Source organism: Canis lupus, chromosome 20, assembly GCF_003254725.2.
Source record: "Canis lupus dingo isolate Sandy chromosome 20, ASM325472v2, whole genome shotgun sequence".
NCBI lineage: Eukaryota > Metazoa > Chordata > Mammalia > Carnivora > Canidae > Canis > Canis lupus.
In genome coordinates this window covers 29,117,193-29,145,040 of record NC_064262.1, presented here as the reverse complement: position 1 = coordinate 29,145,040, position 27,848 = coordinate 29,117,193, and the positions used below count along the sequence as shown (strand labels likewise).

The following is a 27,848-nucleotide window of genomic DNA, read 5'->3' as shown; positions in this document are numbered from 1 at the left end:
GCTCTCTATCTAGGTGATGTGCATGGACATGAACTTTGAGCAGCGCTGTTATGAATCTTCTTCCCTCATTTAGAGTGACCTATGACCCAGTTTTTTTCCAATGTCACGCTCTCCCTACCCTCCCCAACACAGAGCGGAAGACCATTCCTACCACAATGCTTTTAAGTGGTTAAGGAAAACTTAATAGCTTTTCCTTATAAGAAGTTTTGGGGCATCCTGAAGAACTAAACAATCATGCTAAAAACAGAAGCTTGGGCTTTCTTTTATTTGTTTATCTTACATATTTCCCTAAAATTGGTTGACTGCTTGTTTGAGGGGTGGCAAAGATATTCTTCCCCTGGAGGCCACCACATTCTGCCCCATATACCCTCCAATGTAATACTTTGTTCACTGGGGCATGTGTGCTTGTGTGTGTTTTCAGTATGATTCCATGATTCCTGATTCCTGCATAGGTCTCGTCTATATTTTGATTGTTCATCATACCTTATAAAGGGCTTTCTTTCTTCCTATATAACCAAAGCATTGAAAATATTAGGTTATTAACACACTGAAAAATGCAATCAATCAGATGATTATCATCTAATGTTTTAATGATCACATTTTTAATCCAATTATGCATGTTTGAATCTTTCAAATTTTCTTTAATTAAAGATTGCCTCCTGGCAATGCTATCAGAAATAAGGAATTGAACAGAATTGAGCCAGATATAATTTAATGTTGAAAGGAAACTGCAAGGATAACTGGGCCGCGCTGGGTTTAATGGTTGACCATGACTTTAAAGCCCTCATACAAAATTTCCTAATTGATAAGAAAAATTTAATCATCTTCGGATATACTCCGTTTGCATTCAAATAAGGTATTTCTCTTTCTAAATAAACCTCCCCTAACTGATTATTCATATTGTCGTGCAAAATGCTTTAAAATGAAAGACAGAGTTGGGTGAAATGTAGACTACTTAATACAGTGTGTATTTAATATAAAAGTCATACATTATTCATTTTTGCAATTTGAATAACTTTGAATTTAGCATCCCTGTTCTTCATCTTTTTCTTTGATGAACAATTAATTATTAAAATATAATATTGTCTGCATACAGCGCTGGGATCCTTGAAAGTGGAATATGAGATTCATTCCCTTTCAATTCCTTTATCTGGTAATGCACAGAACCTGCTTATTATGGTTTAATGGAATGAATGAAGGTATAAATAGAGTGTTTCAAATATTTTTCTCAACTAGGTAAGTGGCTGGGATAGGAATGTTTTGAATTCAAATTACTAATTTGGATAAAAGTTGGAAGCAGCATGCCCTGATCAGAATGGTTTAGAGTCAAACTGCCCTTTTAAAACAAGAGCCATTTAACAAGCACTTAAATGTACTTATCCTGTGCCAGACACTCTCCTAAGCCCTTAACTAATGGTAACCTACTTAGTACTCATTTATTCATCTAACCTACTTAGGAGCTTGACACTATTGTAATCCCATTTTGCAGACGAGAATACAGTTACAGGAGAGGTTAAACAATTTGTCTTAGGTGAGACCTTTAAATAGACCAGTTAAGATTCAAATCCTGGCTAGAGCCAGGGACCTGGCTCTAGCACTTCCCTCCACTTTATAATACCTACATTTATTAAGATTTTCTTTTTTTTTTTATTAAGATTTTCTTAATGGAAGAGTTTAGGTTTTCACCTGAAAAGTGCTTTCTTCCCTCTTTCCAGTGGCTGCACTCAGGAAATCCCCATCTTGAGTCTAGCCTGTTCAGCACCCTGTGGCTTATGTGGGCTTTGTGGCCAATGCTAGAAGTAGAGGGCTACTGTCTCTAAAATTATTTCTAACTTTCAACTAAGTGTTATGAGCACCCCATTTGTCAGTGGAATACTGCCTATGGGACTGAGCAGGAAATGGAATTTTCAGAAAGATGAGTACAAATTGATATTTAGTTTGAGCTAGAAAACTCAAGGAGTAAAGAAAACAGCTCAAGAGTTAATTCTGTAATGTATGTTCACAAAAGAAGTAATCATTGCCCCCATCTTCTAGCTCTAGCTATCATGATGACTTTCTTTTTTTCTTTTTTTAAGATGTTTTATTTATTTATTTGAGAGAGAGAGAGAGAGAGAGAGAGCACAAGCAGGGGGAGCAGGAGAAGGAGACTCCCCACTGAGCAGGGAGCTCTACTCAGGGATTAGGACCTGCATCAAAGGCAGATGCATAACCAACTGAGCCTCCCAGGCACTCCTCATGGTAACTTTCTAACACTTGCACACCTTCCCACACGCACACATATCCTGCCAAACAATTGCTTTAAAAAACAAGGAAGGGACGTGTGTGTGACTCAGCTTTAAGGTTAAGTGGTCGACTCTTTATTTTAGCCCAGGTCATGATCTCAGGGTCCTGGGATGGAGCCCCGCTCAGCAGGGTCTGCTTCAGGATTGTCTTTCTGCTTCTGCCCCTCTCCCTGCTTGTTCATACTCTTTTTCCTAAAATAAATAAATAAATCTTTAAAAAAAAAAAAAAAAGTTGGGGAGAATGTGGCCTGATAGCTAAATCCATTTCAGTGACTCTTGTTTAATGACCTTTGCCCTAAGAATGGTTTTTACATTCAAACACTAATTAAGTGAAATGTTATTCCCCTAAAAAAGAATTCTGTTCTTCTCATGGTAGATGTATATATTTTAAATTACCCTCAGTTGTTATTTGCATTTTGAATATCTTTAATAAGGTTGTGGAAATGTGTTTGTTAACGTAAGTACTCCTATAACATCTTTGATTTTGCCTCTTGGCCTGCAAAACCTAAAATATTTACTATCTGGCACTTTACAGAAAACATTTGCCAATCCCTGGCTTAAAACACAAAGTGAGCTGGTCTGCTCTCAGCCAAGTGCTTGCCTTGATAAATCAGGGCTCCCAAGGCACTGTGCTAAGCCCCTTACATTTATGAGCTTGCTTAATTTTCACAGCCTTCCTGAGGGGTAAATACTCTCAGAATTCCCATTTTACAGATAAGGGAAGTAGCTCAGAGAGCTTAAGACTGTTCCCTATAGTCACACAGCTGTTAAATATTAGTTGGTTCCAAAGCTCTCACTAGAACTTTGGCAAAGAAATTTTAACCTGGAGAATATGTCAGACATGATGCACTTTTAAGGCACTAGTAATGAAGGCTTAAAAAAATAAAAGGAAAAACAAGAAAGACACATATGCAAGTATTAAAAGAAATGTATGGTTTTTAAGGTGTAAGGGGCTAGGGCTTGACAGTTTAGAAAAATAAAAATAATGATAGTAATACAAGTAATAAGGATTAGAGTAAGAATAATATGTATCATTTATGAGATGCTTATTATGTTTCAGGCTCTCAACAGCTTAGGAAGCTTCAGTAACTAAGATCACAAAACTTACAGGTGGAGGAGTTGGGATTTGGACCCTGGGAGTTTAAAATCTGCTGTCTTCCCCAGCTTCCATAGGGACGGAGAAATGCTGATGAAGACAGTGATTGGATTTCAGCTTTCAGCTCCTGCTCCTAGGCTTACTGTTCCAGATCCTAAGTAGATTCTTTGAAGAAAGGATCCCGTCTGAGTTTCTGTGTTCTCAAGTTTTTTACCTCCCCTGTAGTCTTCCCTTTTCCCAGCAGTAAAATTAAAGAATTGGACTAAATTGGTGGTTTCCAAAGTGTTCCTAGGTTCCTAGCTCAGCTTTAACCATGGTGGGGCTGCATTTGAGCTGTTTGAGTTGGCCTCCTCCTCTGTAAGGTTTTGTTTGAATAAAGGGTTCCTTGGCTCTCCAAGGAACTGAACTAGGGTGGTCTAAGCCCCTCCCAGGTCTCAGAATCCCAACCCAATGGTGGTGACTATGGCAGGATCAACAAACAGCAAAGCCTCCTTCTCTGTCCCTCTCACTGTATCTACCCTCCCTGCCACCTTCTGATTGTACCTGATAATCACTTAAAGCCAGAACCTACCTCTGAAGCCCTTGGGTTAGTCAAGGACCAAAAAGATTCTTCTGTGTTTGTGGCAGCGGTCACACCTTCAATTTCCATCAGTCCCTGCCGAAACCATATGCCCGTACAAGAACTTATATGGGAGTCTTGATCCTGCTGAAACAATATGCCCTGTGAAATCCAGTCACCTCAGATTGGTGGGGCAGGTGTTTACATTCCTTAAAGCCGGGGGCTCTTCCTCGAGTGGTTGCTCTAGGTGGGGGCTTTGCTAGTGCAGGCTTGTGGGTATGGTCTTGTCACTACCGGTCTGCCTACAATGTGCTCAACTGCAGCCCTAATATTGGATCAGGCTTCTAAGGGAACTCTTAAAGATTTTCTTGGTCATTCATTCTGGAGCCCTTGATCTTAAGGCAGATTCGCGTGCTGTGGTGGGACGCCAAGTTCACCTACAACATGAGGGAAAAAGAAGAGGGTGATTTTGTGGTTTCTGATGCCAGGCCCTATGCTCCCTCTATTGCTTGGGGCCTCGTGTTGGTTGTTTACATAGCTCAGGAAACACAGAAGCAGCAAGCAAAGGCCAAAATTTTTCCTGCTCCCAGCCAATCCAGTCGCAGCCAAGCACGCTTGCAGAGATTTACCCCATCATTAGGTTGCTGGTAACCAGGTTTAAATTAAAACCCACACTTGCCAGTGGGCGGAGGGGCAATTCGGTGATTTCTGGCCTTTTATCCAGACAAAACCCGCTTTTGTCATTTTGGTTATAGAACCCTGTAATTTGAAGACTTTTGCATTTATTAGTTAATATTTAATTTTTCCTTTAAAAAACAGAATTGAAAATCTGTATGGGAATCTGAGCTTCTTGAATAACTGTGTCTCCTTCCCCAATCCCTACTGACCTTTGGCTTAGTCATTTAAACTCTCTATGCCTTGATTTCCACATCGTAAAATTGGAGTATTAAGAGTAAATACTCCATAGTGGTGTAAATTGAAAGCATATAGTGATGGTTAAAAATAAAGAAAGCCTGGATTCTAAACCCAACTACCTGTTTGTACATTCCAGGTCTGTAAATTGGTGATAATAATAGGACAACTTCATGGGGCTATTTTAAGAATTAAATAAATTAATCTTTATAAAGCTCTAAGAACAAGGCCTGGCATGTACAATAAGTACTGCTTAAATGTTTGCAACATGTAAACACTTAAAATAGTGTCTGGCATATAGTAATGAAGCTAAATAAATGTTAAGTTTTATTGAATTAATTTCTACCAAAACTAAATTGCCTGTTTAATTGTTTTAAAAGAGTTGATTTCTGTTGGGGTTTTTGCATTATCACCCAGTTTACAGAGATCTCTCCAGTCTGTGGATACACATCTGCCCAAAGACCTGTACAGTCATTTTGCATGAAAGAGGAGGAAGTGGGCACCTGGGTGCCTCAGTGGTTGAGTATCTGCCTTTGGCTCAGGTCATGACCTCAGGGTCCTGGGATCAAATCACACATCAGGCTCCATGCAGGGAGCCTGCTTTTCTCTCTGCCTGTGTCTCTGCCTCTCTCTCTGCGTCTCATGAATAAGTAAATAAAACCTTTTTAAAAAGAGGAAAAAAAAAAAAAAAGAGGAGGATGGAGATGGTGGGATCCTGGAAAGACTATTCCTGTAGACACAGATGTGTCCAGGAAGTAACTTGGAGCCCTGAGGTCCCCCCAAGAATGTCCTTGGCCCCATAGTAGAAGCTATCAAGGAGCTAAAACAAACCATTATCAGGACTATAATAGCCTTATTATATCCCAAAAATGGATTTTAAAAAAAGGAATCCCAGACTTAAATTCATTCAGGGCTAGAACTTTGGAGACCCAGAGGGAGAGTAGAGCTTTCTCCAATTTGGGAGAGAAGCTGAATGATCTACCGAGCCTGATTAGAACTATAAAACAGTGCCCTAAACTCTATTGCACTGTTTATTCCTGCCGCAGGACCTTGGCACACGATGTTCCCACCGCCCCAAATGCTCTTCTCCTCTTTTGCCCCTACCTCTCAGTATTCACTGAGTTAACGTTAGCATCTTCATTAACTGCATCAGAGCTGTCTGTGCAAGCTCTGATGTCACAGTGCCTGAACTCATATCCCAGCTTTGCCACTGAGGAGCTGTGTGACCTTGGCACTAACCCCTTACACATCTTTTTTTTTTTTCTCATAGAGTTATTGTCAGGTATCATTTTTAAGTCTTAAGTGAAATAATCATTTCTTCTACTTAAAGAAAGACCCCTCTGCTTTTGTAAAAAGAAGAAGCCTATTTTCAGGGCCCCATTTTAGAAGCTCAGGGTTAGATATTGGGTAGGGTTCACCTAGATTTGGATAGGTGTTGGGGGAAACCATCATGAGATGTATCCAACTTTGGAGTTGAACTTTACCCTTGGCTTACAGTTTTCATGTTGAATCTCTCATGGGTGTTCCAGAATTTATGCCACTGACTGTTAATTCCTAAGTATCAGATGGGGAAGCATTCAGTGGCGAAGCAAGATTGAGAAGGGGTAGGTACATAAGATCAAGTCCATTTTTTTTCTGCAGAACTTCTCAGAGACTTGTCTGTGCTAGTGTTTTGCCTGTTTCCTTTGGGGAGAGGGAGGGACTTCAGGTTTCCCAGCTTTGCTCTTCATGGAACCTGTTTTTCTTGAAATACAGTGCATCGTGGTGCCTCAGAACACACCCTGGGAAGCACTGCTTTGTTTGCTATGGCCCTCCCACCACCAAATGCTAGTGCTTCTCAGGATGTAAACAAACATAAGGCTTGTGATGTGGCACCAGCATGCTGGGGGTTTTGACTCTACGTCTGCAGCATAATATGACTTATCATTGTGCCTTTCTTTTCTTTCTTTCTCCAAACAGAGAAAGAGACCTTTCTGGATCCTTTCGTCCTCCGGGACCTCCTGCCTGCATCCCTGGGCAGCTATTACCGATACACAGGTTCTCTGACCACACCACCATGTAGCGAAATTGTGGAGTGGATCGTCTTCCGGAAGCCTGTCCCCATCTCTTACCATCAGGTAGATGTTCAGCCGCAAATGGGACCTCTATGTTCCCTTGTTTTGTGTTGACTTAACCATTTAACATTACTACAGTATACCAGTAGAGGTGCTTTTTTATTTTTTATTTTTTGATCCTCTGCTTCCCATTTATTCCTTCTTTCTTTCCAACAAACATGTTTTTGAACCCAAGAATTATAACATATAGAACATGGTGTCTCCACCACAAATTAACTGGCTGAGGAAAACTGCAACTATAAAATCAGGTATTAGGTAAGTATTCGATCTTGAGGTGAGAATAGCTGTCCTCGATGATGACAGCTTGTGCCAGAAAATCTTCTAAACTCTATATATGTGTTCACTCATTTAATCCTCAAGAACAACAGTACTCTGTTTCCCCATTTTATAGAGAAGAGGTACAGAAATGAGCTAACTTGCCCAGGGCCACACAGCCATAGTGTCTGATCCCAAAGATGATGTTCTGAACTACTAAATCTACCAAAGTTCATTAAAGGGAGAGATTTGTATACATGATGAAATGAAAGAGTGAATATCATTGATTACTAAGCCCTTACATATGGCCATCTTACTGGTCAAACAGCACTGAGAAATGGCTTTTGCACTGAGATGGTGCACATAAGGACACGGCCTAGAGAGATTGGGTAATATATCCAAGAATTCATGGCTAATGAATGTTGAGGCTAGAAACAAAGCCCAGGTTTGTCTGATTCTAAAATCCATGTGACTGACCATTATACTAAACTACTTCTGAGTGTGTCCTGGGCTGGTTTCCCAGGATGGTGGATTTAGAAATTGGTAAAATGGAAATGGGGTTGGGGTCTGTGTCAGAGGAAGAGGAGCCACTGGGCAGGGGGCAGTAGGAAGGGGTGGGGAGCCTTGAAATAACCTCATGAGAGATAATAGATAGAAGGAGAAACTTCCTAGAGGGGATATATTAGTCACTGTAATGCAGCATGCACTGAAGTAGAAAAGGAGTATGTTTCTTCTCCATAATTTCAGAAAATAGGGATGCCTGGGTGGCTCAGCAGTTGAGCATCTGCCTTCAGCTCAGGGCATGATCCCAGAGTCCCGGGATCGAGTCCCACATCGGACTCCCTGCATAGAGCCTGCTTCTCCCTCTGCCTATGTCTGCCTCTCTCTCTGTGTGTCTCTCATGAATAAATAAAAAAAATCTTTAAAAAGAAAAATTTCAGAAAATAGAGCCAGCAACTAAATCCAGAGTAGGATTATAAGAAAGGGGATTTGAGCCATTAAGCAGGACTATCCAAAAATGGAAAGTTCTTATCAGAGCTGCTCATAGAAATGCCTTCCCAGAGTGTGACAGATAGGAATAAGGGATGTTGTAGAATTATGAGGTAGTATCAGTGATATAACTGAAGACACAGGCCACAAGATTAGGGATCTGGCTAAGATGGGGAATAGTCCAAAGATTTCCCTAATAAAGGCAGAGAGTACAGAATAGGGAGTGGGGGAAGTAGGGTTGGATGGTGTCCCAGTCAGGTCTGTTTTGGATTTAAGAAAGAGAAACCCACTTAAAGTAGCTCAAGTAAGGGGAGTATTTTAAGGAAACAATAGTCGAGGCATCCTGGGATGGAGAGGACTGCAACTAGGAAGCAAAGCCCTCTCTGTCCATCAGGGGCCATGCAGGCGCTTAAATCTTGGAGTTTCTGCCACTGCTTATTGATTGTGTACTTCTACAAAATTCTCATCCCTTCTTACTCCTAGTTTGTTTTTTTCTTTTCTTTTTAAAAGATTTTATTTATTTATTCATGAGAGACACAGAGAGAGAGAATGAGAGAGAGGCAGAGACCTAGGCAGAAGGAGAAGCAGGCTCCCCTCGGGGAGCCTAATGTGGGACTCAATCCCAGGCAGATAGATGCTCAACCTCTGAGGCACTCAGGTGCCCACCTAGTTTGTTTTCTTTTGGTTACCTGGCCAAATATGGTTCTCTAGTACCAGTTGACCTTTCAACTCAAGGGCCAGCTACCAACTGACCATAGTGAGGGTCCTATTTCAAGTATTCAAGAAGGTAGATCTGAACAGATGTTGGTCTGCCAACGTTTGGCTATCCTTGGGTCATGGGTCCATCCTTAAATAAACCAGCCGAGGCACCAGGCAGCTTCCTAAAACATCCAGTGCTGCCCTCTGGGGGTAAATGGAGCAGGTTTAGAAGCTATGTGCAGGAGAGACACCTTGTCCCTAACAAAGTTAGGGACTTATTGACTTTACTGCTGTTGGCAGACATTCTACTTTGAGATAGCTTTTTTTTTTTTTGCTTTAATTCTCTGATGACAAAAGAAGTGCTAGCAATTTGCTGCACAGGATCTGCCAGCATTAAGCAGATCATGAAATATGAAACGAAGTTTCTTCCTAATGGTGAAGCCAGCATTGTTTTATGAAAATAAAGTAAAATTGCAGTCCAAATATTTATATCCCCAGGGTTGGGGCAGGGGACTTTGAAAAGGGTTGCTTTTTGTCCATTAAGATAGATGCTTTTGTCTTAAAAGATACAAAGGCTTGAGATAATGAAGCTAAGAAATGCAATTCTGACCACTCCTTTTGCAGGACACTCCGTGATGGGGAGAGGCAAAGAGCAGTAATTGTTTAGTACTGGGTTTTATTAGAATTTCAGATATTTTGTGAGTCCAAACAAAAGGCAGAGTTGTAGGCTTGGATGTCTTGTCAAGTGTTTGTCAATTAGAAGTATTTTGACATTTGGTAACTGGGCATCTTAGAAACTGCTTGGTTAACATCTATTTATAATCCTAGCACTCACACACTCAGAAGCAGTAGAGGAGTTTTTCTCTGTAACTTCCAATATATGATTTATCTATAGGTAGTTTGCAAGGAAATAGTGGAGAAATAAATTAGTCATATTGGCTTCCCAGTTTCTTTACTATAAACCATCCTTAGACAATACTTTTATCAGACACAGTGTCACCTATTCCTCTCTCTCTCTTTCTCTCTCTTTCTCACCCCTTCCCCCAAGAGAGGAAAAACAGCTCATTTTCATGTGGCTAAACGGGATCCTTGGTTGGCACGCTGCATGGAGGTCACAGTGGTGTCAGCACTTGGAAGGGAAACCATTAGCCATCCAAGTATTATCACTTCAGACCTTCCCACCCTGACCCTGCCAACATTCTTTTGGAAGTTAGCACAGAATGTTCATTTCAGAGAGGCAGACAGCCAGTGCGGAAAAGCAAGTAGACGGAATTCCATGTCTGCTTCTGTTAGAAAGAAAACATTCCTAGTTCCCCATCCTTCTCTTTCTGCAAAGACTGTTTCCTCTGTTCTCTTTTGTCTTACACAATGGAGGTGCCTATAAGAGTGAAAACAAGAATGTGTTCACCGTAAAATGGAGTGGTTAGCACTTGTATGAGAACTTGAATGATGTGAATTTCTTTGAAGCCTTCCAGATATGAACAACTACTTATTTTGCATCTTTCGTGAGTCTCCCTGGACATTCAAACCAGCCCTATGGTAGCCAGTGAGCTCTGACTCCTGCTCATGTGGTAATATCAATCTAAATACAGTATCGCTAATGGAATCCTGTGTTGGCTTGGTTGGCCAGCAGTCAGTGTGGCTTAAGGGGTTGGTTCCACTAAACATCTACTGTAAGTAGTAGGTAAACATCATGTTGTGACTTTATCATCCAAACAAAATGTTGGCACTCTCAGTACTGGTTTATGAAGTCAAAGGAGCAAGACTAGCATGTTGAAATGGTGCCTGTGTTATGTTCATGATCAATCAGAGAACCTGGTGATCTGAATCCAGTATAGGGATGTGTTTTTTTTTGTTTGTTTGTTTGTTTTCCTAGAACAGTGGTTCTCAAATGATGGTGTGTTGGCCATTGGAAACGATCCCAACCTTCCCTTTCCAGGACTGTTTGCTTCCTGTAGTTTAAAATATGATACTGCCTATAATTTTTCCTAGTATGAATTTTGTTGAAGTGCTTCTTAGAGGCTCTATCAAAAAAAGCAGTAAATAAATATGAAGATGTCTAGTTTGTTTGCTTTGGGATATTTAATTTTTTTTCTAACAATAAGCTGGAGTGGTTAGGAAAGCTTTATTTGCAATACATTTTTTTAAACCAATATTATCTCTATCATAAAGAGCAGAGAAACTCTTTTGAATTAAAACCATGTTCTGTTTGGAGCCAACCTGCCTGGGTTTCATTCCTGGCTCTATTTTTCAGCCAGATGCTCCTCCACTGCTTACTCTCTGTGCCTCAGTTTTCATCTGTAAAATGGGGATGATGATAATAATACACCCACTTCTTGGAGTCATTATAAAAATTAAATGATGGAATGTGTGTGGCATGCCTAGACTAGTGCCTGGCACCACAGGGTGAGCCCAGGACATTAGATTGGAGTTTTTTTGTTGCTCTTATTAAATGATCACCAGGGGTGCCTGGATGGCTCAGTTGGTTAAGCATCTACCCTCAGCTCAGGTCGTGATCTCAGGGTCTTGGGCTCCCTGCTCCTTGCTCAGAGGGGAGTCTGCTTTTCCCTCTCATTCTCCTTCTGTACTCTGTCTCTCTCTCAAATTTTTAAAAGTCATCTTTTAGAATAAATAAACAAATGATCACCCAGGCTCCAGGGCAGCACTCTCCAATAGAAATAAAACAGAAGGCATATACATGATTTAAAGTTTTCTAGTTAGCCACATTAAAAAACATAAAGAGAAACAGGTGAGACTCATTGTAATATTATATTTTATTCAACCCAGTATATCCAAATTATTATCATTTCAACATAGGGGGCTCACCACATTTCTGGTATAACAGCTACCTTTGGCTCGTGGCTATCTCAGCCCTCAAGTTTGTCTCAAGGCCACAACAACTAATGAATCCCATAATTCAGAAAGTTTCTGTTCTAACACCACGTAATGCACAGTACACGTGGATAGAGAGGGTTTTTTAAATGGTGGGGGGAAGATGTCATTATTAATCCCAACAGATAGCTTTCTTTGGTAATTATGATTAAATTCATTTCTTTCTGTAGAAGGCCTTTCTATAATTGTCTTCATGCAAAACTGTCTATCGCTACAGGAGAGACACATCCTTGTGGTTAGCTAGCTATTCTTGGATTTTATTTTTACAGCCATGGTTCAATAAGTAAAACTTTGGATGCTCCAGGCTATTGGCAATTTAATATTCCATCACTTTGGTCTTGTTTAATAATGAGGCAACGAAGCAGGACCTGCCCTGTCACCCCTCAAATGTGTGGTGAATCTGAAGTGTCTCTGTGACCTTAGGTGTGACATTTCAGTTCTTAATGCTTATCCCAGAGTTTATTATTATGTTTATAATGGACGCTGGCTTTGTTTAACGGCCATTATATACCTATCTTATGACATATTGTGCACATCAGCCTTTTAATGGTTCATAATTATATTACTTTTGATTTTCTCTCATTTTTCTCCTTCAGCCATGATGGTGCCTTCCCCACATCTCGTGGATGAGAGCTCTTGCTGCACACGAGTAGCATGAATAGATTTCAACTTTCCTTTGATTTGAACCGACAGATTAAAAACTAATTATTCTCTGTAATATTTTTATAATAAAAACTAAGTTGAAATGATTTATATACACTTCCAGCCAACACATTTGCAATTCAAGGTTAAAATTGTTCTTGAAACAGCACCAGTTAAAATGCAATTACAACTCCCCAAGCAGGGATAAAAGAAAGAAATGTTTTACATGCTCACTTCAAAAGTTAAAAAGTCAATTTTACATTATAGAAATAAAAACTTTAATTTATTTTTACTAAATGATAAAGACTTCATTAGTTATGTTAAAGTAAAGATAAATCCAAGTGTGTTTATTACTTGCCTCTGGAAAAGAAAAGTGAATAAAAGCATGGGCTTTGTGTGGCACATAGCTTTCCCTCCTTGTGCCTGCCATCTTGTTCATGGGTCTTAATTCCCCCTGTGTTGAGCCAGAAAATGTTTCTGTCCAGAGTGCAGAAAAGTACAAATAGATTTATGTTGCCAGTAGTGGGTGCCCTGCATGAGTGTCTTTCAGAGTCAGCCAGAAGGAACTCTTTAGGGACTTCTGTTACCACATTGAGTAACTCCATTGCAGTGTTTCTCTTTCTGGGAATAATGCTGCAGACCTATTATGCATATGATGTGAAGTGGCTGAGGCCATGACAGAGTCATAGAGACTAGGTTTTTTTTTGTTTTTGTTTTTTTTTGAGACTAGGTTTCTAATCCTCGCTTCAGCTCTTTTTTTTTTTTTCTTTTTTTTTTTCTTTTTTTTTTTTTTAGGAGAGAGAGCATACTCGTGTGCACATGTACGAGAGCAGGGGCAGGGGGAGTGGCAGAGGGAGAGGGAGATCCCAAGGAGACTCCACACTGAACTTAGAGCCCAATGGGGGGCTCAATTCCACAATCCCAAGATCATGACCCAAGATAAAACCAAGAGTAGCATGCTCAACCAGGGGGCCCAATTACTCAACTCTTGTTTACTCTGTGATCTTAGGCAGGTCATGTAAAGTCTCTAAGCCCAGTTTCCTCAGTCAAAAATAATGATAATGATACAATAATCAACCAATCTTATGAGTCTCCTATGAGGATTAAGTAAAGAAAAGTACTTAACACTCTTATCACAATACCTTGCACATAATAAATGCTTAATAAATATTAGCTGCTAGCATTAATGATGTAATAATAGTGTTGTTAATAACGTTACCTTAATGTTATTGTTTTTTAACTAAAACAAGGGGCACCTGGGTGACTCAGTGGTTGAGTGTGGCTCAGGTTGTAATCTCAGGATCCTGAGATTGAGTCCCACATCAGGCTCTCCACAGGGAGCCTGCTTCTCCCTCTCCCTATGTCTCTGCCTCTCTCTCTCCATCTCTCAAGAATAAAGGAATAACATCTTGGAAAAAAAAAAATAAACTAAAACACGTCAGGAACCAAAGTGATGTTTTTAAATTCCCTAACAAAGTACCTGTCACAGAATGCATTTGATAAATAGACATTCTGAGGAGGGAAGGAGGGAACAGTAAATAGAACATCTTACAGGTGTTGGAAGCTTATAATACAGTCATAGTTACCACATTCCTCATAAAATAAGAATAGTAATAGTAATGATAATAGTACTTAGTAAATATCTACCGTGTGCCAGGAATTATTCCAGGCACATTATATATAGCAACTCATTTAATAGTAAGAAAACCCACACGGGGTGAATGTTAATGTTATCTCTATTGTACAAGTAAGAAAACCGAAACATAGAAACATCAAATACTTTGACCAAGGTCACACATTTAGCTTGTGGGGATTGAAAACAGGGTTTTGAACCCAGGTAGCAAGAGTAAGAGTTCTGAGGTTGGAGAAGTAAGCTCAGGCCGGATCCTTCGGGCCCTACCGTTAGAACTGAAGGCCCCTGAAAGTTTTTGAACAGAGGTTTCATGATGGCATCTCGTGTGTATTTTAAGAAGATTGCTGTGCTGCCATTAAGCAGATCTGGAGAGTTGATAGTTTGTCCTGTAGCTGCGGTTAGGGAGTCCTGCCATGCTGCGCAACTCTTCTCATCGTAGCCTCTGTAAATGGTGTCCCTTGGAATCAGAAAGTGGAGGTCCGGGTGGTAGTCAAGTTCACCTTTATCAAGTGTGGTTACAAGGCAAGGGTAAGGATCGAGGGACAACTGGCAGTAGCTGTGTAATGACTTATCAGTGGACTTCCCACCCATAGTGTCACTGTTCACCTGCCAAAGTGACAACAGAGACTCCCCTTGCCAATTCAGGGATCGTGGTGGTTTCCGCTCAATGGCCACATATGCTAAGTACAATGAAAGAGGCCACTGACGATTTTCTTTCAACCTAGAGGAATGACAGGGTTTTAGTGAATGCTGTCAACATACCAAAGGAGATTTGATGAGTCGGCTAAGCTTGACCTCCTTTTCCTCTTTTGTATGACTGTCAAGCAAAGCTATGATCCAGTTGACAATATAATATCGTCCAGGTCATCAGTTCATTCCGAGAACCGTCACATCCTTCCTTGGAAATCTCTGGGCAAGTTGAGTTAATGACAAGGAAGCAGCGGAGCTTTTAAGCCATAGCATGTCATTAAGCTGTAAGAGTAATTTAAGCAAAAGCATTTTTGTGTTAAATTCAGAACCTGCCTCTTTTTACAGTTATATGACTAATTCTTTCCTGAAGCATCAGAAATAAACTTTTTAGAGAACTAAATGCTAGCTGTGAAAGAAGCAAGTCTTCAAGAGAATAAACAAACCTTAGAGTCAGATTGCCGAGACAGTCTCCGAGGCCATCCTTTTCTGGCATCTCAGAGATTAAACTATTTCAGGACAGATGGCTGCTCTTCCAGAAAATTTCCGGTCTAACTTGCTATGTATAGCAGCCTGGCCATTTTTGTTTAAATCACCCTGAAAGTTAAGGAATTCTTCCTTCTATTCAACTCACGTCTCTAAGGCTTTAATTTAAAACAATTTCCTCTTTTTGGCCTTCTCTAGACATTGGAGAAAAGCTGGTCAGCATCTTTCACATACAAGGGCCTTTAATCAAATTACTCCTAACTTGCCTTTTCTTCAGGCTAAACACTTCCACTTCCTTTAACCTTTCCACACGGGATTTATCCTCCGTCCCTTTAATCATTTTGGTTGGTCTTTCCCTAGACAGTCACCAGAGGGTCTTTGTTAATTCCTTCCATGTAATTTTCCAAGTTATTTTTTTCTATGAAAAATCTGAAATCTGGGCAGCGGTTTAGTGCCTGCCTTCAGTCCAGGGCGTGATCCTGGAGACCCGGGATCCAGTCCCGCATCGGGCTCCTTGCGTGGAGCCTGCTTCTTCCTCTCCTGTGTCTCTGCCTCTCTTTCTGTGTCTCTCATGAATAAATAAATAAAATCTTTAAAAAAAAAAAAAAAAAAGAAAAGTCTGAAATCTTCTCTCAGGTTTTCGATGTGTTCAGTTCTTATTTGGGCTGTCCTATCAAGTGAGTACACATTGCCAGGTTGAGATTTGATTTTTTCAATACCTCCAATTACCTTCATCTAAGTGGTCACATTTGGCAAACAGTTCAATTTTAATTTTTCTGCTTTTATTGTTCTCTCTTCACTATTAAGATTTTATTTATTTATTTATTTATGAGACAGAAAGAGCAAGTATGAGGGAGTGAGCACTCGCAGGGGGAGAGGCAGAGGGAGAGGGAGAAGCAGACTCCCCGGTGAGCAGAAAGCCTGACTGGGCTCCATCCCAGGACCCTGGGATCATGACCTGAGATGAAGGCAGATGCCCAAGGGACTGAGTGACCCAGGTACCCCTCTCCACTGTAAATAAATAGCAAGCATCACAAGGAGGAATGGGAAGAAAGGCAATTGTGAATAGCTACCATAGGAGTTGTTAGAAAGTTATGTGACTAGCAGAGAATTGAAATAACACCTTAGTACCACCAGGCTACTTTTGCTTTTAGGCTGGTTGTGAGATCATTGTGGCTCTATTACCTTGATGAAAAAGCAGAAAAGGTTTCATGGTTTATTATCACTTTACATTTGCAGGAGAATTGGAGGGGAGGTGGAATGATAGGTGAATCCAGATACTTAAATGATTTTTCTTAGATGTGATCACTATGCACATTCATTGGTTTCTCATGCAAAGGAGGGAGTTTCAGATCAAGCACGTCAATTTTTGAAGCTATTTGAGAAACACTGAAGTTTGTTCAGGTCTTCAAGATGACAGTCCAGAAACCCAGGTTGTGAGTGCTTGGCTGGCTTAGTTGATAAACCATCTGACTCTTGATCTGAGGATCTTGAGTTCAAGCCCCACGTTGGGTGTGGAACCTACTTAAAAAAAAGAGAGAGTGAGAGAGAGAGAAAACAACATAGTCTTAAATCTTCTTGCGTACTTAACATTGGTGTTGGCTGCCTTCTGGTCCCCAAAAGCTTAGAGCAGCTACTTGGTGCCTGCTTGGGAAGCATCTGACATCACTCATCTTGTAATCCTCTCCTGCAGAAAGGATTCTGATTTGGTATTCAAGGAGCCAAATGGGCCAGAAAGAGTTCATTCAGTTTCTCGCTTTTTCATTCCATTTTCATCCCTCCCTTCAAGGAGTTAGTATTTTCCATGGCTGAACATTTTAGATTAACTTTATTTCTTTGGTGAACCAGGATAACTCTGTAGTCCACTGAGAACAGATCTCTGGCACCCAGCCCCTGCTTCATTCCTCTTATATTGTAAAAGATTGCTTTGTTATTGTTGTTTTTTTAATAAGAAGAAGATTGAGGGCCACAGAGAATCCTTTTTAATAATGGAAATATCCTGGAGTCCTGATTTTTTTTTTCTTTGCTTTTCCATAAAGGTTTGGTCTCTATCTAATCTGTGGAAAGTATTTTTTAATAATATGAATATTAATGATAGCAACTAATCCTTACCATGGACTTATTGGCTGCTAAATAATTTACACATATCTTAATCTTTTCAATGATCTTAAGAGTTGCTCATATATCTGTTTCGTATAATATATATATATATAATGTTTATATATGCTGAGTTACTGATGCTTTAGTAGTTGGACTATGATTACCCATCTGGTAAGTCTTGAAATTGGGCAGTTACCTCATGAGCCACGCATTTAGCAGCTTTATGCCTTAGCAACTTTGCTGAACTGGATCCCTGGTACATACGTAAGAAGATGCTTAGTAAGAACTGAATCACTAGTAGTTATTGAGCTCTTCTGTGCCAGGGACTGTTTTAAGCACTGCACATGGACTCTCATTTCATCCTGGCACAGACCCTATCGGGGTAGATGCTGCTGTAATCATCACTGTTCTGTTGAGGAACGATTGAGGCTCAGAGCAGTTAAGCGGTTTTCTCAAGGCCACAGAGCAGTGGATCTGTGAAGCTAGAATTTCCATCCCAGGTAGTCTGGCTTCAGAACGTGCCAGTTTCACCGTAACCTTGTGCTCCTTCCCACAATACTAAAGGTCTTGCCAGGGGGCAGAGCAGAAAGACTGGAACCCTTTGCTGAGACACAAACTAAAAGAGTTCTGTGCAGCCCTCCAGTGGAGTGTTGGCCTGGTTCGCTGGCAGGACACAAATCACAGCCGGATAAGCCCGTTGGCAGTGATTCCGGGAGGTGGCCTGTGGCCTGCTGGGTTTGTCCACCTCGGCACTGGGTGCGTCCTACTATTTTGTGTTCTTGTCACCCCCTGCCCATGTTGTCCCATGTAGCTGTTCTCATTCTTGGTCTTTTTTTTTTTTTCTTTCTTCTCCCCTCTCTGGTTCTCTGTTTAGCTCGAGGCTTTTTACTCCATCTTCACCACGGAGCAGCAGGACCACGTCAAGTCAGTGGAGTATCTGAGAAATAACTTCCGGCCACAGCAAGGTCTGAATGACAGGGTGGTGTCCAAGTCTGCGGTCCGCGACGCCTGGAACCATGACATGACAGACTTCTTAGAAAACCCACTGGGGACAGAAGCCTCTAAAGGTATATTTGGATTAAGTGCCCTTGCCCGGAGGAAGATTCCGTATCATAAATTACTTAAAATTAAGAGGAGTTCCAAACCAGCCAAGAGTTGGAACTTGGTGTTAAGAGCATATGTTTCTCTGCTAAAAGAGACTTGTCTGGATGATAAATAGAAGCAGTTGTGGAAATAGCTTCAGTTAAATAGATATGTTCAGAATTGCCCTTTTGACTAGTAATACGTCAGTCATTCTGTTGGTATTTTTACCTGGTAACATCAACACTAACTAGTTAGTGTCTAAAGGAAGCTTTTGGCCGCCTTACTTTTTACCTGCCCCCCAACCCCCACCTCCAGGCTTTGGGTTCAGGATGCCATCTCTAACCTCAGGCATCAGCACCTTTGACTTGCCTCTTGCACCCTCCCTACCTCCTTACCAACATCCGACATCTGACCTCCTATCCCACCTCCGCACCAGGCAAACCTACCCCTCTGGCTCTCCACCCCCTCTACCAGTCATCACGTGGCTTTTTTCTAAACCACTGTTTAACAGTTTGGTTCCCACATCCCATAAACATGAGTTTGTTATTTTCAGGCATCTTCATCTTTCTCTATTTCTACATTCTCTCTTTTTCTTTTAAAGATTTTATTTATTTATTCATTAGAGACAGAGAGAGACAGAGACATAGGCAGAGGGAGAAGCAGGCTCCTGACGTGGCACTCGATCCCGGGTCTCCAGGATCACACCCCGGGCTGAAGGCGGCGCTAAACCACTAAGCCATCCGGGCTGCCCTTATTTCTACATTCTCATGTGAACTGAACGTAAATTTCTCTCCCAGGAAACTAGAAAGTCAGAGTCTACCCTCACAGCTCAACTTCAGCTCTGTAATTTGTCCTCATTGTGGCTTCGAGCTCAGGCAAACACTTAGAGAATAAGGCTGATCAAAGTCCCAGGAGTTGGAAGGGATGAAGGGATAAGAGGAGTTTCCTTTGGGTGTGAAGAGATGGTTCTTTCCTAAGCCAGTGCTCTTCTTCTCTGAAATTGTGAGCTTGGGGAATATGGGAAGAGTTTGTATCATTAATCAGCAATGGACACGGACTGTGGGATTTTTATTGGGGTAAGTTACACGAGGACATTCTGTTTCAAGAGTGCTCCTGTCTCCAATAAAAAAGAACCAGTTTACTGGCATATGACCTTTTGTAGGAACAGGGGAGACTTATTCCACAAATAACTGCATTGATGTGCACTTTGATGATAAGAATGAGCCCATTTTCCAGGCTCATATCTGAAAAGAAGCTAACAGAAGAGGAAAAGGAGCTTAAGAATGTGATCATTTCCTTCCTGTCTGTGTGATTTTGTTTGAGGATGGTGAGAGAAGCTAGTCTGGCCAGACGCCATCAAGAAACGCTTGAGATTCAAGTAATTTGGAGCTGACGCTTTGTCAAGGGCGTCATTTGTCAGCTGGGAACAATGGGTGGGTTAAGCACGCAAACCTGGGAAATGTCTTAGGTTGGCTGGCATAACAAACCTCACTTGGGCTGATTTTGTTTTTTAACCAAGCTAAAAATAAGGAAAACGACCAAGCTCGAGAGAGCTTTCTCCCAAGAGAACCTGCTTGAGAAAAGAGGAATCTCAGAGGGATTGGATGTTTTGTGAGAGGTGAATGCAGAGGACATGTGGGGGATGACGAATTTCTATCACAAGTGAATGCAAGATCTGGGAGCTCAGAATTGCTGAGGTTATGACAGTTACAGAGCTCTCTCCTAAAAAATGGGCTGAGTATATGATATATCAGCTGTGCAGAGGGAACGCGTGGCCCGTATTACCCAAAAAAGTTACAGAAGATAATGGTTTTTGTCACGTTAAATTGTCAGAGGGGGCAAGATCTTCTACTGAATGGGCTTTCTCTGATTTTTGAGCAGAGCCATGGACCCATCCTTAAATATAAGGAATCAGTTCTTCATTTTACAGGGTTTTGTGGCAATTATCATGGTGTGTATTGCTGACTCCTAAAATGTGTGAATATTAAAATGTTTAGTGATCTTTTTAGAAGCAGAGAAAGATGTAGGTATAATTCTATTTGTGTTTTGAGCATATTACTGGAGTGTAACATACAGAAAAGTGCACAGGTAATAACGTGCACAACATGATGTATTTTCACCACCCAAATACATCTGAATAATCAACCCCCAGCTCAAGAAACTACATCACTGGCTTCCCAGGAGCACCTCATCTCCTTCTTCCTAGTAACTATCCATTCCCAAGAGTCACCACGACCATGAATTAGCTTTTCCTGTTGTTCAATTTCATAGAAATAGAATTTTCCACTCTGTCCTTTCTTGTATCTTGCTTTTTTTGCTCTACACTCATTTTGAGGGTCATCTATGCTGTTCCATGTGGTTGTGCTTTGTTCTTATTGCTGAATTTCATTGTGCATCTCTTCCTGAATTTATTTATCCACTTCCATATACATGAACATATGGATGATTTCCAAGCTTTGGCGATGATGAAAATTCTTGACCATGCCTTTTGATGAGCATATGGACACATCTTGATTGGTAAGAACCTGGGGGTACAGTGGTGGCAGCCCGGAGGACACATATATGTTCAGATTTGGATAGATACTGCTGAACAGTTTTCCAGAGTGACTATACCATGTTAATTTCTACCAGTGGTCTATCAAGGGTTCCTATTTTTTTATGGCATAGCATACATATCATAAAATATAGCTACCATAAATGTACAATTCAATAATTTTAATAAATTTAGAGTTACAGTTATGGTTATAGTTATATATAATCTGGTTTTTGAACATTTTCATCACCCTCAGAAAGTTCCTTCATGACCCTTTGCAGTCAATTTTTTCCCCTGTCCTCAACATCAGGCAGCCTCTGATATGCTTTTATCTGTCACAGAACATTAGGATTTTAAGATTTATCCATGTGGTAGCATCTGTCCATAGCTCATTCCTTTTTATTGTGCAGTAACATCCCTGTTTGTCATTTTTTTAATAACAGCTTTACTGATATTTCATTCACATGCTAGAAAGTTTATTATTGTTAAAGTGTGCGCTTCAGTGGATTTGAGTATATTCACAAAGTTGTGCAATCATCACAACTGTCTACTTCCAGAATAGTTTTATCACTTCCATAAAGAAAGCCCATACCCATGAGCAGTCAGTCACTCCTTCTTCCTCCCTTTCTTTCCCCCCCTCTCCTGCTTTCCCAGCCCAAGGCAACTTTCTATGGATTTACCTATTCTTGATATTTCATGTAAAGGGAATCATACAATAAATGCCTTTTTGTATCAGGCTTCTTTCAGTGTAATATTTAGGCTTAATATTTTCAAAATTCATCCATACTGGATATATCTCAGAATTTTCCATTTTATGGCCAAAGAATATATCATTGTACAGATATATCACATTTTGTTTATCTGCTTATCAATCGATAGATGTCCACTTTTTTTCCACTTTGTGGCTGTTATCAATAATACTGCTATGAACGTTCGTGTTCGAGTTTTTGGGTGGTCATGGGTTTTCAGTTCTCTCAGATAGATACCTAGGAGTAGAATTGCTGAGTCACAAGGTAAGTCCAGTTTTCTAGTTCTGAGGAGCTGCCAACCTTTTTGCCAGAACCACTGCACCAGTTTGCATTCCCATCAGCATTGTATGGGATTTCTCCACATCCTCACCAACACTTGCTATATGTCTTTATTTTAGCCATCCCAGTGGATGTGAAGTACTGTTGATTTGCATTTCCCTAATGACTGATGGTGTCCGTGTTTGTTTTTAAATGCACATTTCATGGAATCAGAATCACCGTCTACATGACCAAATGCTCCTCCTTTTTCTCCTCCCAAGAAAATTCAGGCTAAGCTTTGCGCAGTAGCAGTATCGTAGCCAATGAGGTTTATCCGAGGCGCGGTTATTGCTAATTGAAAATTCAGGTTAATTCCATGCCACTATGGCCCAAAAGCCAGCCACAAATGTTGGCAACCAGCAGGCAGCCTAGTGGTCAAGGATTATTGACTTTAGACATTTATACAGAGAAGAGTCCCTTTCTCTTCTCCAGTCTTCTGCAAAAAAGATTTGAAAGAGAAGGGTGGTGTCCTATAATCTTCAGGTAATTAAAAAAAGAAAATGAAGCCTGTCTGGTTAGCAATCTTTATCTATCATTATTGGAAACATTCAGTGCTTAGGAGATCTGTTGATCATGGAGCTATGCATTTATTGTGCTATTGTTATAGAGGAAGGAAAAATAAATTACATAAGGCAAGAGTCAGTAAACTTTCTTGGTTAAGGACTAGATAGTGAGCACTTAGTCTCGTGTCGTCACTATTTACTCAGCTCTGCCACTCAGCCATGGACAATATACAGATGAATGGGTGTAGAAAATGTCTTCCAAAAACACCTTATTTACAAAAATAAGCAGCAGGCCAGATTTACCAACTGGTGCTCTAGGGGATGGCTGAAAGTAAGATGGAGCAACTCAATCATAGGCTTAGTTTAAGGTAAATATTTTCTGCCTTAAAGATGGCAGTGACCATGACCATGAAGCATTGGTTGGTTCTACTTTTCCATTCTACCACAAGACCTTAGGACCAGTCAGATATTTATTAACTCAGTAACCAACCACTTACCAATTCACCTCAATACCTGGTCACAGCAGACGTGTAAGTAGGACCTCAGTGGACTGATTACAGGCCTGCACCTCCCTTGTTCCCTTGGCTGTGATCATTAGCTGGTGTTCATTGAGCAGCACAGTGAGGAATGCCTGAGTTGCTGTGCCCCCATCTTGCCCTTCTGTCAGGATGATTGGACATACTGGAATAGAGAAACCAGAATCAAGCCTTTCGGTGCCAGCACTAGACGCATGGCCACATACAACACCAAAAGAAAGGGGGGAAAAAGTCATCTTAATATTGTATTGTTGCTGAAGAAAGACTTATAATGGATGTCATCCATAAAAAATATAAAGCTTTAGTTCCAGTAAATGGAAACAATATTTAGGCTCGGTGGATTGTTCAAGGGACATCCAATTCGCCACTCTGCCCTTTGTCGGTAAATAACTTGGACAGACTTTAGGATTTAATGGGCTGTCATTTCAGTTATTCTGCAACACATCCCGGGCACATGGAAGAGCATTTGGTGATTAAGTGCTGAATACTGTCTATTGTGAAGACTTTTGGAACAGTGAACGGAGGAAAAATAACTTTCCTTCCAACAACATGAAACATATGGTTTATTAATTTAACGAAACCTGTTCAAACCGCAGTGGAATCAAAACCACTTGATCTGATAATTTGATTTGATGGCTTAATTAAAGTGGCACTGCATAATGTAATAAAAGCAAAGGAAACAGTGAGGACACTGGGTTGGTTGCCTGTGTGCCCCTGTAGTCTCCCAAGTCATGCCATGATTTTTGAAGGATGGTCTTTGCTTCTGCTGATGGAGGGATCTCTATTTTAGCTACATTTTCAATGGTAAAGATTGCTTCCTGTTTTCATTAAAAGCAGTTTTTTAAGAACACATACCACTGTGTGAGGATGTCTAAGTAACTGCCTATTTTAAATCAGAATACATTGAGAAAGAGCATCCATTTCCCACCCAAATAAGCAAACAAAGAAGTAAATCCATGATTGCTTTTAAAGAGTTTGACATTGAAATTCATGTTTGTTTGTTTGTTTCCCTGTTTGGGGAGAAAATATTAATGTTGTTCTATTTTCAGTTTAATCATTTCTACTCACCAGATTAATGAGCTTGAATTACTTTATCTTATTAAAAGAAGCCCTGATATGAGCACTTAATTCCTTTGTAGGCAGTTGTCCTCCCAGAAACTCTTCTAAAAAGTTATCTTGTTACTTTCAGAAACTTCTAGCACAGAAAGGTGCCAAGAAAAAAAACTTCTAACATAGCCCCCATGGAATGTTTTTAATCCCCTTCTTTCAGAAGTAACTGTCATTAGACATTACTTTTTAACCTTGTGAGTGATTATAAAAGAAGGCAAAACAGTAGGGCTGTCTTTAGGATTCTCTAGCATCCTAGGTTCTCATTCTTTTGAAGATCATGCCATACTGTATCAAACATTTTTTCATGCTCAGACATCCTAGGATTACTGTAACTTTCCGTAAATAAGTAAAGAGTTGGTATAACTTGCCTTTGGTTGACATGAGTTGATATTTTGTAGACATTTAATGTAGCAATAAGGACTTTTGCTTTATGTTTTGTAGCCAGTGAGTTTCTTATCACACCTGAGACATCTTCAAATGCCTTTGGGAAGCTTATTGACTCTAGAAGCTGTGCCTGAAGCAAGTGGTTAAACTGGGGGAGGCGAGGGGGCGGGGTTATGTGCCAGATGCTGTGCTGGCCTCTTCCATTCATGTCTATTCTTTAATCCTGAAAACAACCTGTGCGCTCTTCATTTCACTTTTTATTTACCAAATATTTGTTGAGCATCTACTGTGAACAGGTTCTAGGCACTAGAAATAAAGGTAGCAAGGGGGAAGAGTCAGTCTCTCATCATAGTGCTTATATTTTAGTGGAGAGAAGGAAATACACAAGTCAGTGGACAATGATAAAGCATCAGTGTTCTGAAGATCAAATAAGGTGGTGTTCTAAGAGTGTAGTGAAGCAGTGGAGAACCGATCTTCCTTGGGTAGGGCAGGAGGTGAGAAGGAGCCAGCCCTGCAGAATTTGTAGAGAAAATGGTCATTTGCAGAGGCCCTGAGGCATGGAGACCAGCTTGGGGATATGGGCTAATATTGAGTCTGGAAAAGACTTTTCTTGGTGTTCTTATGACAGCGGGAAGCCTTTGGAGGGTTTAAAGAAAGGCTATGGAATGATCTGAATGGCTTCTTAAATCCATCCCTCTCACTGTTATGTGAAAAATGTTTTCAGAGGACTTGGGGTGGAACTTGCAAGACCAGGATGTAGCTGATAGAAGTATTTCCTGCAGGATGACATTGGTTGCATGATGGCAATCCTGGTAGAGGTAGAAGTGTAGAAGTGATCCAATTAGGGATGGATTTTGGAATAGAACCTCTGAGATTTGACTAATCATTTGGATGGAGGCTGGGTGGGGGTAAGCAAAAAGAGAAAGGTAGTATTAACTTTTTCTCTTTAGCAGATGTGAGGGGTCTGGGACTCAGAGCAAGGGGGCATCCAGAGCCTCTTAGCCAGGAATTGGGAAAGCTGAGATGTGAACCAATGCAGCATTCTTTCTATTTTCCATGGGACTGCCAGCTACCAAATGAATCGACAAGCAGTGGCTTCTTTGTTTTAAGTGTCATTAGGTGACCTGAACAATATAGTGTATCACTCCCTCTCTGAACAAAAGAGCTTTAAAAATAAACGTACTTGTGGGGATTGGGTATTCTTCCTAAAGATTGCAATTTATCATCCTAAAAGAAATCATTGGGCTCAATCTTTATCTGCTTGGCTTGCATTTGGAGGGTTATCTTGGGTGCTCAGGGCACAAGCTACAGAAGCTGTGAGTGCAGGGTCATTCCCTGGGAGGGCCAGCGCACCCATCTAATGTGCATGCTGGGACCTAGTAGGCTGAGGGTCTTGTGCATCCTTGGATCAAAAGAGCCTGACACAGCACCTAGGACAGAGTGGGCATATAGTCATTGTCAGCTCATGAAATGAATGAATGAATGATGAGACAATATAAAGTGATGGGTAAAAATACAGATTTTGGAGTCAAGTAAACATGGACTCAAATTCTAGGCTAACCATTTACTCTAGTGCATCCTTACTCAAGTTAATACCCAAGTCTTGCTTCTTTGTCTGTAAAATACAGATAATAATAATAATCACAATCACCTCCTTGGCTTTGGCCTTTAAAATGAAACAGTATAGGGAACCAAGAGCCTGGGACATGGAAAGTTCTCTGCAAATAGTTGTACTTTCTTGTCTGTAGGTCAGCAGTGGTTTCTTTGTATGCTCAGGATAAACTATTATATGTGACATGATCAGTGGAGAACACATTGCAGAGTAAGGCAATCAGGCTCTCTTCCTGGTAGAAATGCAAACCAAGGCTGTTGGAATTTCTTAAAACCTTTCCAGTGAAATCCACAATCCTTATATGGTGCCCGTGTTTGGGCTCCCCTCCCCAGCCCCATCTTGAACTTCATTTCCCATGGCATCCTGCACATCAGTTCGTCTGCATCCCCCAGTCCCAGCAGGCTATCATCTCTGCCTAAAAGGCTGTTGCCTCACTTCTGCACCTCATCCACCCCTCCTGAGTCTTCAAAGCTCCACTCTAAGGATACCTTTCCCATGGAAGTTTCCTGACTGCTTGGCCCAGCTGCCTATGTTAGAGTGCCAGTACCTTTCTCTGGTAACACTTTTCACAGTTGGAATTTTTTATTCAGTTGTGTTTTTCCCCCCTAATGTCTAACTCTCCTGCCACCCTATAAGCACCATGAGGGGTGAGACTATCTTTTTATTTCTTTTTTGTTGGGGAGAGGGTACAGTGCTCATTGCTGGCTCCTCAGTAAATATTTAACTGGATGGATGGATAGATGGGAGGAGAAGAGGGAGGATGGATAGATGATGGATGGGTGGTTGGAAAGGAAGGAGTGATAGTTGGATGGATTAAGCTAATCCATACATGTCAGGTGGCCAGGAATTAAAGGATCCTTTCTACAAGGGTTGGCACAGTTGGGGCATTTATGAGTCTAGAGCAAACTGGGTCCTCTTACAGGAGGAGCATAGCTAGACATTGGGGTAGGATTCCACACCACTCTTAGTTCCTGAATTCAGAGCAGCTCTTGAGATTTGGGAAACTATCTTCTACTTTGACTATCAACTACTTAGATGGAAGTGATCATCTCAAAAACCCATGGACAGAAGTGCTTTCCTCTCCATCCCAAGGAACAACCACTCTACCACACCGAAAAGCAGAGAATGGGCACACTTAACATAGCATGCACTGATGTCAGGGTGCTTCCAGGAAGGAGTGCTGTTATGGTTTAAAAGCTGTTGAGTGGATATTGGTAACAGACACCAGGGGCTATCTATCATTGTCACACTTTATAAATATTACCTAATTACTTAATCCTCACTGTCTCCAGGCAGATAGACATAGTTTGATCTTCAAGGCCAACTTAGCAACCCTCCTACCGCTTCGACTTTTCTTTGCTCTCTAGAAAAATCTTCCCTGACATTGGGTTTGTTTGTGTAGACACTGTGGAGCTTGTGAACAGGAATCTAGAAATTGATAAAGGCCAACATCATCCATCCTCCCAGAGCGACACACTTCCCATCTCCTTCGCTAACCAGCATTCACAGCCCGTGAAGCATGAGGCTCCAAGATGTTCACGTGCATCTCCGTGGAGTCACAGGAGGAATGGAGCTGGGAGACAGACTATTTATCTTCACCATTCTTCCCACTGATTATACCTCAAACAAACACGTGCTAGTTGAGGCTGGTTTTCTTCAGGTATGAGGAAGGT

General features: G+C 40.9%; 1 protein-coding gene and 1 pseudogene across 5 annotated transcripts in view; both read left to right on the top strand.

The window, feature by feature from the left end:
- Positions 1 to 27,848, top strand: part of PTPRG (protein tyrosine phosphatase receptor type G) — a 705,078-nt gene that overhangs the window by 553,663 nt on the left and 123,567 nt on the right. For all 5 annotated transcript variants that reach the window (XM_025456409.3, XM_049097815.1, XM_025456410.3 and 2 more), the window contains 2 exons: positions 6,809 to 6,966; positions 18,222 to 18,414. In XM_025456409.3, the coding sequence (XP_025312194.1) occupies positions 6,809 to 6,966; positions 18,222 to 18,414 (351 nt within the window). The remainder of the gene's footprint in view (positions 1 to 6,808; positions 6,967 to 18,221; positions 18,415 to 27,848) is intronic.
- On the top strand, positions 22,265 to 22,434 carry LOC112666125 (U4 spliceosomal RNA; annotated as a pseudogene).